Here is a 15397-nt window from a genome sequence, read left to right as displayed (position 1 = left end):
AAGTACAAGATAACTAACAGTTCTGTTTCCCTTACCCATGGGCATTACATTCCAAGACCTCAGTGGATTCCTACAACCACTAAGGGGGCTAAGCCTTATGCAGACTATACTATACAATGTTTAGTTCACTAGTGGGTACCATACAAGAGTAACGATAACTAAAACAACAATACAACAGTGTACTGTAATATAACTTACGGCGGGGATCCCCTCCATACCACATCCAGCAGAATACCCTCAACAAAGGATGATTCTCATTCCTCGAAGGACAAAGCAGGATCATGACAGGATTTCATCACAATACTCAGGAGTTGCTCCTTTCAGGAAGTTTCCATTTAACAATCTCAAACCATCGTTTAGAAGAATAACTAAAATCACCCAAAATAAAAACAACAAATTCAAGTTTTTAAATCTTAAAAGCAAAAGCCTCTCACTGCAGCCATGGAGTGCGGCTGGGGAACTGAGAACGTGCAGTAAAACGCTAGCTGAGTACCAGAATGTTCCATACATCAGAAAGTGCAATCCGCAGGCTTGTGGAGCCTCTAACACCCTTTGGTGGGGTCTGAGAGGCCACAGCCAGTTTCATAACACTACAGTATTGGTCCCCAGACTCTCTGCTGCTGTGTCCTTGTGGGAAACACTGTTTCACTTAAAAACGCCATCAAAGAGGTAGTGAAAGAAACTTAATTTCGAACCTTTATACACAGATTTAAGTATTCTGTGCAATGAAATGAGAAATGTATAAAAACACTACTGTGTAGTACAATTTTAATACAAAATTCAAGACCAGTGAGTTTTAAAGCAGAAAGTACACAAATGGATTTTCCAATTGCATTTTGCAGTCAATGTTTAAGAGTATTATCCGTCAAGTTTGGTTTGACTACACAGAATGCGTGACTTAGTATGTGTGGTTTTTGTGTGTCCAGGTTTTATTTATATGCTTCAAACCATCGCAGCACAGTGCACTGACCATATAGAAACAGGAATAAAGGTACTCATGATCCAGCAATTCCAAATACTGAAATACAGAACTCAGTATATAAGCAAGACTTGAAAACCAAAGCCTCTCACTTGGAGCAACAGGAAGAGAACTGGAAGACACCACATTAGATAAAGGAGGCAGGCGCAGAAATCAACCACCAGAGGTATGCGAGCTAGAAGAATAGCACAGAAACTAAGGAAACATGTCCTACAGAAGTGGGCGTGAAATAGTGGCTATAAATGACTGGAATGAGAGAGAATGGGCTGTGGGGCAGGGGTAAGAGAAAGAATGGTTAGTACTGGCTGCAAGGGTATAAATGACTTCCCCCTAGTTCTAAAGATAGGCTATCAGCACACAGCCTAGCCTGGCCTGGATGAGTCTACTCCTTTGCCCAGCTACAGAAATAACTTTAGTTCTATGACACAGCAGAAGAACCGTGAATGATCATAATTAATCATGAGTCTCAAAATAGCTAGTTGTGAGGATTTTGAAAATTTCAAATACAAAAGCACAGAAAACGATATTAATTTTTTCATTATTATTAACAAGTATTTATTACTTTAATTCAATTAATAATCTAATTCCATAAAGTTAATTTATATTGTAGTTAACTTACATGCCACTTAGATAAGCAGAACCTCCTCGAACGTTTCAGTATGTCTTGTTGTATTTGTAAGGAGGCTCAGAAGAACCAATCACGGGTGAGGCTAAGCAAAGGCGAGTGACCAGAAAGGGCTGTGTGTTCATTCTAGGCCCACTGCAAACCGTCCAAACAAAGTAAACAGCGACAACAACTGTATAAAGCCACCTAGAAATGCACCTCGGCACAACAAATGCCGGTCCTTCCACGAGGAGACTTACCCTGGCTGTGAAGGCTGGCGGGACTGAGAGAAGGCTGCAGCTCTCTAGTCGGGGTCGGGTAAGCGTCCTTGCCTTGGCGCTGACTCATCTTCCCTGGGGTCAAATGCTGAGGCTCCTCACTGTTCGCTACCACAGCTCAAGGGGAGAAAAGAAAGAATTACTATTCAAGTCATAGGTTTTATGGCATAATTCATAACTTGGAATAAACTCTTCAATATGTGCCAATACAAGTCATTTCAGAGAAGAAATAAAATGATCGAAAAGTATAAGGAAAGATGTACAGCTTTATTAATGATCAGAAAATACAAATTAGTAGCAAGAGAAAAAATATTTTACATTCAACCGAATTTTTACTGTGGTTTCTAATTTTTGGATGGCAAGTAGGTAAGATTTTGGTCTTTGCTTGTCTTGTCAATTTATCGAGAACATCTCATTGATATTTTTATCATTTTATCTTTTTTTAAAATCTGAGTGCACCGTCGCTGTCCTCGGAGGCACTGTAAGAGGGCACAGGACCCATGATGGTTGGGAGCCGCCGTGTGGTTGCTGGGAACTGAACCAGGACCATTGGAAGAGCAGTCAGTGCTCTTCACCGCTGAGCCACCTCTCCAGCCCATCATTCTATCTTTGAAAATTCAAATTGTTTTACATATTCCCTATTGTCCTAAAGTTTTCAAAATTATATTTTAGGTCCTTATACTTCAAAATAAAAATACAAAACACTCTCATTTATCATCCAAGAAAAGGTATAATAAAATACGTACCCCAAAATAAAATTATCAAACCAAAGCAAAAACTGAAAGCCTATGGATAGGTAACTGCTAAATTTACTTCTCCAGTTACAGTATCTCCCTGACTAAACCTCCCACATGCAGCTGCCAGCCTGCCGCTCACTGCTCTAGGCCCTGGGCAGCTCAGGGGAGCCGAGCACAGCCTTGCTTGGTTCTCCTGTCTCAGCTGCCAGCGCCATGCTGCTCTTCCACTCCAAGGTGAACAGAGATGGTCTGTAACTGTCCTTTCACCCACACTTACATTCAGGTATCATGGGATCTTTAGACTCTCCTTCAGACTTTTGTATGGAATAACAGTTCATATGGAATGCTATGGCTTCTCCCCACTTACAGAACTCCTACCGTGGGCCCACCTCACTCCCTTTCCACCAGCCCACTGTGTCAGAGGTTCATAGATAACCATGTGCCCTTCCTTCCGCTGTGTGGAGCTCATTTTCATACCAAGGTCTAAAGTCACTATCATTTTAGTTGACAAAGCAAAGGTCCAGCGAATGACTTCCATTTTATACAGTGCTGCTGCCTCAAGTCTGTAATCTCAGCTACTGGGGAGGCTGAAGAAGGAAAACCTCAAGTTCTGTGCCAGCCCAGGCTACAAAGTGTTGAAGTTCACAGTCTACCTTAGCAACTTAGTGAGACTGCCCGTCAGACAGCTTGGAGTTGTGGCAGTGTTAGCCTAGTACACAGCCTGGGGTTGATCCCTAGGAAAAGGAAGAAAGGAAGGGGCAGGGGGGGGGGGAGCTCGAGCGAGCTCTTTTCTCCTTAAACCCACTTCCACAAGAGCCGAAGGGTTTGCCACCTTTGTATCTTTTATTTCTTCGTTTATTGGCTTCTACAATAAGGACCACCTTAGTTAGTATTCCCCCAAAATGCCATCTTATAATTCTCTGAGCCTGTTTTAATTCTTTTAAAATCTCTCGCTCTCTTTTAATGTGTGTCATATCTGCATGTGTATGCCACATGTGTGTGGAGGTCAGAAGAGGGTATAAGACCCTTCTAGAGGTAGAGTTTCAGGTTGTTATAAGTCAGCCAGTGTGGGAACTAGGAACAGAACTCAGGTCCTCTGGAAGAACAGCAAACTCTGTTAACTGCTAAGCCATCTCTCTAGCCCCTTGGGGCCTGGTTCTTGCTCCTATCTAGAATACCCAAGGCCCAGATTTTTACTTACTGTATCCTCTTACTTCCTGTCTGTATTCAAATGTTACGTGTTTTGGAAAAGTCCTTTGGTTTCTTCATGGTGCTTTCTCATAAACAGACTCTTGCTTTAATTCAGCACAATTCATCTACCTCTGTGTTAGTGCCCACTCATCTTAAGCTATTGTCTGCCACCATGGTTGCCACCATGGCTCCTGTCACTAGCTGAAATATGTAACAGTCCCTCTTCTCCACTACACTCAAATACCATGAGTGCGAGGCTTTTGTCTGCCTCATTTCCCCATGACTACTTAACCCTGGTCTCTTCTTCCTGATGCATTGAAGGCACTGCTTCCTGTTACACTTAGGTGTGTGATAAAATTTTACTTAGAAGAATTAGTCAAGCTAGGTTTATATTTTTATGAAGTTCTCTATCATGAAGTATACATTTTAGCTTTTCTAGCTTCTAAACATGACTTGTTTGATAGAGTTAAGAAAACTATTTCTGAGATTCAAAATTAATAGTAGGAATGTATGGAAAACTAACTCACTTAAACAGCAAACATTCCAGAAGAACAAGAGACCCTTCATAGGTGTGGTGCAGATACACAATGGGGAAGAGGAAAGACACCAGGTTAGCTGATTAGGCAGACAGACAGAGTCCATCCCTTCTCATAACACACAGGAGGAATGGTCACATGAAATTAAGGAAACAAATGAAACTTTAAAACTTTTAAAATACAAGCAAGTCTCTCTGTAGACTTGGAGCAGGCAATGATCCCTACACAAAGATATAATAGTACCAACAAAAAGGAAATTGATACGCATGACCACTAGGCCACCACCACGTTAAAATTATGAGTTTGGTCATCAGATGATTATATAATGAACCTGAGAAAACACTCAACAGGAGAATATACTTAGAGCGATATAGTTTAAAAAGTCTGTATCTAAAGTGTTTTAAACCTAGAGCTCCTATACACCAACTAAACAGACCTACAGCAACACAAAACTAGGAGGAAGAGCTGAGCTGTACTGCAACAGAAAACACAAATATCCAATAAGTACATGGAAAATATTCTTTCTGCTTAATAATCCTATAGGTAGAAGTTGGGTTCACAGTGGAATATTTTGCAGTCATCAGAACTGAAAAAATTAATAAGCTTAAAGATATGAGATAAGGAAGATGGGGTCATCAAGCTGTCTTGGGCACTGTTGGAGTGTAAATTGATACTGGCACTCTGGGACACAATCTGGGGCTAGGGCAGACTCGATGAATGCAACACAATCCTGCTCTTATCCCTAGAAAAACTCTTATATGCACATACCGAGACAAGAATGAAAACTCTCATAGAATGCTTTTCAGAAAACAAAACAATAACAAAAAACAAAACTCAGACAGCTTAAATACTCACTGATTAAAAAATAAAACGGGGGAGGGGGTGAGAAGTACAGAGAGATGGCTCGGTAGTTACAAGCACTAGGCTCTCCTCAGAGACCCCAACTTTAGATTCCCCATGCCCACATGAAAACTACAACCATCTGTGACTCCAGTTCCAGGGGATCCAACACCCTCATCTGACCTCCACGGGCGTTATGTAAAAAACAGGTATACTAAAGACTAAACATGGACTGACCCTGGACTCTGACCTCATAGGTAGCAATAAATATCCTAGTAAGAGCACCAGTGGAAGGGGAAGCCCTGGGTCCTGCTAAGACTGAACCCCCAGTGAACTAGACTGTTGGGGGGAGGGCGGCAAGGGGGGGAGGATGGGGAGGGAAACACCCATAAAGAAGGGGAGGGGGGAGGGGGATGTTTGCCCGGAAACTGGGAAAGGGAATAACACTCGAAATGTATATAAGAAATACTCAAGTTAATAAAAAAAAAAAAAAAAGCAGGTATACTCATGAAAACAGCAACAATAATAATTCTAAAATTAAACAAAATTAAATATGTTATCCAAGTCTGGTGTACATCATTAATCCCAGTACTTGGAGGACAAAGGCAAGAAGATCTCCATTAGTTGAAGAGCAGCCTACCACCCCTCATAGCAGGTTCTAGCCAAGCCAATTCTACACAGCAAGACTCTGTCTCATCGAAATAAGATAATAAAATGGGTTAATAAATTGTGGCATAAACATAAGCTGCAACAGTATATGGCATCTATATCTAGATCCAACAGCATGGATGAGTCACAGAAATATAACATCAACTACAAAAAGCCAAGTTCCCTACATATTACATACACTCAGGTACAGTCCTTTAAAAACAGGGTTGACAGGACACTTGCCTAGCGTGACCCGGGTGCCCTGGATTTATCTCTAGAGTAAAGTGTGTAAGAAATAAAAAGCAAGCAAAAGTCAGTAGTAAAGGCACTTGCCACCCAATGTGATGAACCAAGGTCAGGACCCACATAGTGAAACAAGAGAACTGATACACACAAATTGTTCTCTGTCCTCCAAAAGCATACTGTGACCACATGGGTGCTAACGCACGCACGCACGCACGCACGCACGCACGCACGCACGCACGGACACGCACACAGTGAGATACGTATGTAATTTAAAAATTTTTAAATTTGAAAAAAAAATTCTTATCCTTTTTTTAACCAAAAAAGAAAAAAGAAAGAAAGCAAGAAATTAATTAATTTAAAAAGTACAACACAGTCATCGTGTCTGGGGAGTGCCACAAGGTAGAGCAAAGGAGTATTACAGCATGTTTCAGCATTCAGTTAGTAACGCACAGGTATGCATTTTAAGTAACTCCACTACATACCTAAGGAAACAGTTCTGTTCACCTCTTTCCAACCCAGTGTTTATGTGCTTCCTGGAGACATGGTCTCCAGAAATGAACCCAAAGCAGAGAGACCGCATATCTCCTGCAGGTCTGCCTCCCTGATGCTGGGATTACAGGCCTGTGTCTTCATGCCCAGCTCTCAAATAATCTCTTTTTTCAGAGTGCTTTACAGTAAGACAGAGACACCATCTTCCTGTGTGTTTTGTCTCAACTAGTTCACAAACATTTCTCTTCATAACACAAATCATTCTAGAATACCTGAACAGAAGTTCAGTGATTCTGTTTTTGTGTGTATCCACTGGAGCAACTGATAGGTATCAGTTAAATAACTGAAAAGCTATTTGAAAAGGAATCATTGTGGCAGCAGTTTCTTTTTTTTTTTTTTTTTTTTTTGCTAATTCATTTTTTTTTTTATTAACTTGAGTATTTCTTATATACATTTCGAGTGTTATTCCCTTTCCCGGTTTCCGGGCAAACATCCCCCTCCCCCCTCCCCTTCCTTATGGGTGTTCCCCTCCCAACCCTCCCCCCATTGCCGCCCTCCCCCCATAGACTAGTTCACTGTGGGTTCAGTCTTAGCAGGACCCAGGGCTTCCCCTTCCACTGGTGCTCTTACTAGGATATTCATTGCTACCTATGGGGTCAGAGTCCAGGGTCAGTCCATGTATAGTCTTTAGGTAGTGGCTTAGTCCCTGGAAGCTCTGGTTGCTTGGCATTGTTGTACTTTTGGGGTCTCGAGCCCCTTCAAGCTCTTCCAGTTCTTTCTCTGATTCCTTCAATAGGGGACCTATTCTCAGTTCAGTGGTTTGCTGCTGGCATTCGCCTCTATATTTGCTGTATTCTGGCTGTGTCTCTCAGGAGCGATCTACATCCGGCTCCTGTCGGTGTGGCAGCAGTTTCTTAACAAGTGAGTCACCAGCAATGGTGACACTATAGCGCCCCCTGCTGGCTCCCTTATATTGCAGGGAGCAACTGTGCAGTGCTCCTGTTTAGCAGCACAACAGTACTGGCTAACTAATACTGTGTCTGGTAATCTATCGCCCTCCCTAGATCCTCAGCAACTCATCAAACGTTGAAGAACTGTGAAAATTCTGGCATTCTCCATTCTGCTGCATGAAAGCTAAAATAAGATCCCTAAGTAATCTGCATGTCAACCTGACTGTCCTGATGATTTGAGTCTTTCTTTTATAAATTTAAGGTAGTGGTAAGATTTAGTAATATCTATTGAGAGTTTGAAGATTTATAAATATTCTTAGAATAAAAAAATATGTAAAAAGAGATTTATGTTCTACTTTCATGTTTTACACTATCTGATAATATTGCATGTAATATGTACCATATTTTAAGTAAGAACTGCTGTGATTAAAAAATAGTCTATTACTTTAAATTAGTTTTTTATAAAACTTAAATATACATTTAAGAGCATATTGAGCATTTGAGAGAAAAAACTAACATAGACCAAAACTGATACACACACACACACACACACACACACACACACACACACACACTACCTTTTACTAAAACATTAATTATGGAAAATTATGGTTTTCATTATGTAATTATGTAATCACATTCATGCCACCAGTTCCTCTCTCTTTAGAACAATAACAAAAACCCCCTCATTATGAAGAACTTTTGCCATTGTCTTGTCCATTCCCTTTCTTTGACTCCCCCCCCCAAAATGAGGCCTGGAGCACAAAGATGGCTTGCAACAGTGAGGTGACTACTATATATAAATAATAAACTTCTAAATCAGTTTCCTATGGTGTTCAACATAAATCAAAACCTCTGTCCAACTGATGATGGAATAAAATTTTAATGACTTTGTTAGACATGACCTCAACCACACTGCTTTGCTCTCCCTTTTTAGCATAAGTAATAGTAGAACTTAGTGACCTGTACTCCTGGATAGCTGGGCTTCAGGCTTACTCTGTAGAATCAGTACTTTGTTATTCAGTTCAGTGTTGCTAACGTAACAACTACTCCTGTCACTGTCTACATGAACTAAAACAATCTGAAGGGTGTGCTTTATTTGTTTGTGTTTAATCAAAAGTCACCACAGTCTCCCCCATCCAGAAAACAAAACAAAAACAAAATCAGTAAAATCTGCTACAGTAAATTGAATATCATTTTATCTTAAAGGGTAATCTTCTAGATTTCTAAAATAAAACATATTTTCATAAAAAGCTCCAAAATACAAACAAAAATGACAACCTAATCATTATACTAAAATTCTATGAGTGAAAACAATTTCTCAGTTTCATGAGGCAGTAAATAAGTCCTATGCCTGTGATTACACAAGGGTTTTGTAAGAAGGAGGTCTTACTAAATAATGAATTAGTCTCTAACTTAGTGGCTGTCAACCTTTCTAATGCTTCCAAAATACAGTTCCTCATGTTGTGGTGACATCAGCCATAAAATTATTTTCACTGCTCCTTCATAACTGTAATCTTGCCACCATCATGAGTTGTAATGTAAATCGTATTTTCCAATAGTGAAAGGGTGGTCTGACCCCACAGAGTCCCCACCCACAGGGTAAAAGCCACTGCTCTGGATGACTGTGATTTAAGCACAGACTCTGTCTGTGGCTCCCACACAGACAATGGCAGCAGATGAAGAGTGGTCATTGAGCATTTCTACAATCAAAACTGAAATATTATTTTTCATTCATAAGTAACACCAAATATATTATCCTGTCCTCAAAACATGACATTCCAACTTTAGCTACTTACTTGATGGCCCAAGGACATCTTTGCTATCACCAAGAAGCTTTTAATGCAGAGGAATTGAGCAGCAAACAAACACAATCCAAACCAGGGAGAAGCAAACACCGGACGGAAGCAGCAGTGAGACAAAAGGACAAGAGGAACAGTGTTAGTCTGTGAGAAGGAAGCACATGCACATTAGTTTCAATCATCGTACTTTATAAGACATTTCCCTCTATAAACCCCTCCCTCCCAAAAACCCCAAAACCTTGGCTTAGGCAATACCAAATATTTGTTTAAACTTGGGGAAGTGAAACTACGAAGAGAAAATGGAATCATCAAAGTACATTGCTTTACAATTCTCAAACCAAAAGTTCCTTCTGATTACAGTTTAAGATAGGAATAAGCAGAGGTGAAGACCGTTTAGAAATCTAAGCTCACTGAAAGTTACTTACCCTTTTAGATTTACAGCTTAAAGTGCCTACCACTCAGTCACTACTAAGCTTTAGCTGCGCACGCCATCACAGCACTCTACAGAGACTCAGTCTTAGAATATTATAAGACAAGCGAGATGTAGGTTCTACAAGGACACCTTAAAATAGGTCATTTTTTAACCAAATGGCAAAAATAAAAGAGAAACAGTTGTTAGACAAGTAACTCCAGGATAGGTTTTAAGTCAGACATAATTTTCTTAGGACCGACTAAAGACAAGCATAATTTACAGCTACTAAATCCCTTAGGAAGTCAGAAGACACATTCCATGCTGCCCACCCCCAACATGATCTCACTAAGTATCCTAGACTGACTTCAAACCCACAGTCCTCTTCCTTCAACCTCCTAGATTCTACCACACCAAGTAAAAGACTCAGTTCTTTAATGAAGAACTTAAAACTGACAACAGAAAAAACCTCCATCTAGAAACTTTTATCCAACAGCTTCACTCAGGCTCCCTTAATAGGTACACAGCTCTCAGGTATCCTGCACTACACAAACCAAACCTAAAACCTTCCCACTGGTTAGATTGTTTCCAGGCACAGTGAAGGAATCACAATGTGACAAAACAAGGTGAGCCCTTTGCTGCAGGATGCTCATCTCCATGGAGAGATTCTCCTACCTGACACTTCCCGGTGTGATAGCTACTGAGCAGTTATGCGTACCCTGCTCTGGTGTCCACTTCCTTCAGCGCCAGGCCATGCTTACTCTTCTATAACAGAGTCCGGCTTCTCAGAAGACAGCTCTGCTGACAATGAACTCACTGTGCTTGGGTCCTTTACTGTTTGTAAACAGTAAGCTTGAGGGAGAAGATTAAAGGAGTAAAGGACTTGTGTTTGGAATCGGGAATGGAGAAATGGCTCACTTCGGAGAGCGCATTCATGCTGCTCTTACAGCGGACCTGAATTTGGTTACTAGCACCTACATGGGCAGCGGGGTAACTCCAGCTCCAGAGACTCCACTTTCACACTCACACACGCACATACCCACAAAAGGGACACAAATAAACACATCATTTAAAATAAAAAATAAACCTTAAAAATTAAAAAGGCAAAATTACTTGTGAAGACAATCTTAAAATAACACTATGTGTTCCTTATTTCCTGGTAAACAATCTTTTCTCCTGCAGAGTATGCACACTCTCTGAATTTCCTTTTGTTAGTTCTGCTTTGGGTACAGGAGGTATAGGCTTGATTCTAACATGTTATCAGGTTATTCTGAAACCCTTGATCCTCCTGCCTCAGCTCCTGGACTGCAAGCACACATCACCATGCCTGGCTCAGTACTCATGAGGAGGAAATGACAAAAGGATGGCAACCTCTTCTGAGACTGGGTCTTGTTCTTAGTGCTTTCTCCCAGGTGAATGTCTATGGTGGTCCTCCATAGGCCGCCCTGCAGAGGCCTACTAGGTACACACTGAGGTGAGGGGTGGAGTGAGCTTGAAGAGGGTCTCTCCTGTGCAGCAAATCATGTCTTCATCATCATGAGGAAAACATCAACAGACATCCCTCCCTGTTCTTAGCTTCAGCCTCCAGATGACGCAGCCACATGATAAACTGCTCTTGGATGATTCACAAAATTTGAAATAAATGCTCATTGCTTAATATGGCTTAATTCTGGGATAATAATATAAAATATTATATATAATAATAAATAAGTAACAGGAAAACTGTACAAAGGCAGGAAGCTGACAGAGACAATTCTAGCCAACTTTCAAAATGCTTCAAAGACATCTATTTTATAAAAAAATCTTCTTGTGATGATAAATTTAGAGAAAACCTAAAATTACTTTTGTCTTAAAACAACCCCTGCCGAAGCCATGGAAAAACAAATGAAGGGAATTCAGTGGTTCTGCACTCTCTGGGAGGGGAGTGGACCCTTCTCTCCCTCACTCCCTACTCACCAGGGAAGAACCACCACTGGACACCATTTTGGATTGTCCTCACACATTCTTCTAAAATTTTTTAGATGTTTTTCATTATGAGTTTTTTCCTAGATTTACCAGTAACTTCACAAGGGAAAACTGTAGTTTTAATCACACATAAACACACAAGAGCAAACATGGGTGTTCACACATACACATACATAAAACTTCACATTACAAACATATTTGAAGGTTTTAGAATTCATCTTCTCTTTAGAGTAAATGGTTAATAAGCTCACTTTCACTGGATGGTTTTGTTTGAGATTCTCCGATTCTACTAATTAACAGTACTGTGCTGACTTTTGTGCAGTTTCTTACTCATTCACTCTACAAAACTGGGTTCTAGCATAGCCAGTAAGTTGGGGTATTGTTCCAATAATGGCACCTTTCAGCATGTTTGTGCCATTTGCAGAGTGTGCCACTGGATTAATCCTAACTGGTTCAGATTGACTCAGGAAATAATGGCCTGAAATATATATACTATCCATACAGCCAATACGTATTTACTGAGTAACAACTACAGGCACATAGTGTAACAGCAGAGGACACTAGCAGTAAATGAAACAGACAGAAATCCTGTCTGGGGCTAGGGTTTGTCCTTCAGTCTGTGCCTAACTCTAGCCCTGGGTTTGACTCACACACCACCAAAACCAGAATTCTGTCAAAGTACTACTTATATTTTAGTGGACAAAGTGTAAGAGAACATAATAAAAAGTAATAATTCATAGTGTATTATATAACTGAAAAGTAAAAGAAATAAGCAGAGAACAGGGGTATATAGAACATCAGGGAAAAGGTGCCCAAAGGCTTCAGACAGGAAGCCCAACAGCACCCACCACAGTGGTTCACAAACAAGAGGAAGAAAACTGCCAGAGATGATTCTACATGGAAGGAAAACCATATAGAGAGGGTTGCCATGCAAGCCAGTGCCAAGGGTATGGGAAACTGTGAGGGCAGAAGGGAAGTAAAGAGTAATAACACCGAAGTCAGTATGCTTAAAGATCCTAGATTATGGAAGCCTGTTGGAGCCTTGTTGCCGCTTTGGTAGTATTTTGAATGGGATCAGGGAAGCTTTGAATGGTTTTGAGAAAAGGACTGACATGGTCTGATTGTATTTTAACACAATTGTTCCAACTTACTATTCTGAAATACTCTAAGAACAGGAGTATATGTGGAGTTTACTGAGACAACCTGGGGATAACACAGCAGCCACAGTGCAGGTGGTGAAAGCTTGTTCAGTTCTGAATACATTTTGAAAGTTCAAGAGCAGAATTTCTAAGCAGACCAAGTGGGAGGCAAGAGACAGGGTATCAAGAGGATTCCAAGTGGTCGAAACTGAGTGCCTGCATGATTGAAACACCATTAGCTAAGCAGTTGTGGCTGTGTTACAGGAGAACGCCAAGGAGCTCAGGAGGACATCCAAGCGGATGCCAAGAAGTGTGTACAGAGCAAAGTTGAGGCTGGTAGAAGCACAAATGATGATGTGTGTGAGTTAGGTTTAAGGCCTCAAGGCCTTGATCAAGGACTGACACATGCCATGACACATATGTTCCACGGTATAAAGGAGCAATCACAAGAAAACAAATTATAAAGGACAGCCGATCTACGACTCAGGCAGAAGCACTCAAAGCCACAGCTGGAGCACTATGGGAACACAGCCCGGCTTCAGAGACATTTCCCAGGAGACGTGGATGGGAGGCGTTCCATGGCATACTGATAAAGCATCCTCTTCACCCAGGGTGATGCTAATGGGAAGCAGGTTAGAACAAGCGAGCTTCTTCTGTCCAGTAACTTAGATCACTGAGTGGACCACAGAGAATGACCATTAAGTAGGATAAACATTTTCTTTTTTAATTCAATAAATATTCAAACTCATCTCAGTAATTTGTTACAGAAATAAACCTTCTAATTTGATCGAATGCAGTTTTAACAAAGACAAATAATGTGCCTAGAATGTTTTATTTAGGAATGTGTGCTACAAAACACTTTCACTGGACACACTAAATATTTACAAGATTATTTAAATCATAAAAAGTGTTATATGGGAACTGTGATCTAATTTTATGAGTATTCTACATAAAGGACAATGTAGAAGTTTATCACAAGCCCTTCAACCTAGGACCTCCTATATTTCAACAAACGAAGACAACATCACCCTTTGGTATAGAAATGATTCCACGACATGGTGTATATCCAAAAGCTTTACCTGCACTTTCCTCCCTGTCTATGCAGTGCCTTGACTTAGGCCATTTGGTGAGCATAAGGCAAAGCACAGAGAGGCTACCCAGCAAGGACACAGCTGGGGGCATCTATTCCCCAATGCAGCTGGACGCTCAAAAATTCTCAGAAGCACTCCTGTGGCAGGCAGGTGGCTCCTAGAACCCGAATTTGGGAGGATCACACAAAGCACCTCAGGGTGTTCTGCTCGCTAGCTTTGGCTCTAAGGGTAAGAAACGTCAGAGATGTGTCTATAACGCAGCTGGGAACAACATGTTCTTAGAACAGGAGTCACTCTATACTTAGCTTGAATTTCTCATAGTCTTGTAATCTTCTACAAAAATGTGCACATTTTTTACTTGAGTTTTACATCAAAGATTTTAAAGGAAGCTTTTTTCTGGGAGCGAGAGCTTATCACTATTAGTAGATAATATGCTTTGGCCCTCTCAGTATTCATTCCACTTCACAACAGTTAATATAAGACAAACACAAACACACTTAGGAAAGATGCACAAAAATGCGGTTGAATTTAGAAGGCACGGTTTTACTTATTGTATTTTTGCATAGTATTTAAGTATGACACACTACTATGCATTACTTTTATAGAGAAATAAGAAATGGAAACAAATTTTTAAATTGGTCTTTCTACCTACACTTGAAGTTTTGTATAATGACCGTGTACGAAGTGCAGTGGAAAATATCCACTTCCAACTTAAAATCACAGAAGAGCACAGCAGTGTTAGCATCTTAAATGCAGGATCATACGTTACTCACTCTCTCTTGGACTTCAGCAACTTCTGAATAGTGTATGATCTTAATTTTTCCCCTCAGGAGCAATTTTATCTCAAATTCCTGAGGTCTGAAATTAAAGAACACCCAGAGTTTACAAAAGAGTTAAGTGGTGAAACAATATTCTATCAAGTAGCATTTAGAGGAAGGCAGGGGTGTTCAAGAGTACTTTCCCAGTAGGAACTAAATCCTTACCCTTTCTCTTTTAAATCCTGTGACTTCAGGAAATTACAACCTGTCAAGCTGTAAAGTTCTCTCTGGAATGTTCTGGAAGGAATACTTATCTGGTATGATTTATGATCTATCAACTGTTCTCTATAAAGGGCTTTACTGGTATTTCCCACGTATACTAATGTAGCCCTGTCTACTGCCTTGCGTGTCCTGTCAGGCAGTGAGCGATCAGAGCAAGTCTCTTCTGCAGACACAGCTTATCTCTCAAAGCACTTCTACCCACACATTTGACACTTTTGGAATTAACTTCTTGTTCTAAAATTCTGTTAGGAAAAGAAGGCTTTTAGGTTTATTTAGAAAGCAATTTTTTTCCTGAAAAACAAAACACTTAGTAGCTCTCTCTCAAAAACCAGTTTTTCCCCATTTATCTATCTTTTTTCCCCACCTACTCAGGCAGACTGCCCCAACCCCATTCCTAACCAAGTCACTAAGTTCTAATTATTCTTCTCCTCTACAACAATGCCTCTCAATCCA

General features: G+C 40.5%; 1 protein-coding gene across 2 annotated transcripts in view; it reads right to left on the bottom strand.

The window, feature by feature from the left end:
* Osbpl8 (oxysterol binding protein-like 8) overlaps nucleotides 1-15397 on the bottom strand; it is a 152893-nt gene that overhangs the window by 74942 nt on the left and 62554 nt on the right. Inside the window, exons 3-4 of one of the 2 annotated variants that reach the window (NM_001309455.2) lie at nucleotides 9298-9334; nucleotides 1844-1978 (exon numbers count right to left, since the gene is read on the bottom strand). In NM_001309455.2, the coding sequence (NP_001296384.1) occupies nucleotides 1844-1978; nucleotides 9298-9334 (172 nt within the window). The remainder of the gene's footprint in view (nucleotides 1-1843; nucleotides 1979-9297; nucleotides 9335-15397) is intronic. The other variant, XM_063263481.1, reaches the window with a different exon arrangement.

Source organism: Rattus norvegicus, chromosome 7 (genome assembly GCF_036323735.1).
Source record: "Rattus norvegicus strain BN/NHsdMcwi chromosome 7, GRCr8, whole genome shotgun sequence".
In the NCBI taxonomy this organism is placed as follows: domain Eukaryota; kingdom Metazoa; phylum Chordata; class Mammalia; order Rodentia; family Muridae; genus Rattus; species Rattus norvegicus.
Note: the sequence above shows the minus strand (reverse complement) of the source record. Positions and strands in the feature narration are given on the sequence as shown.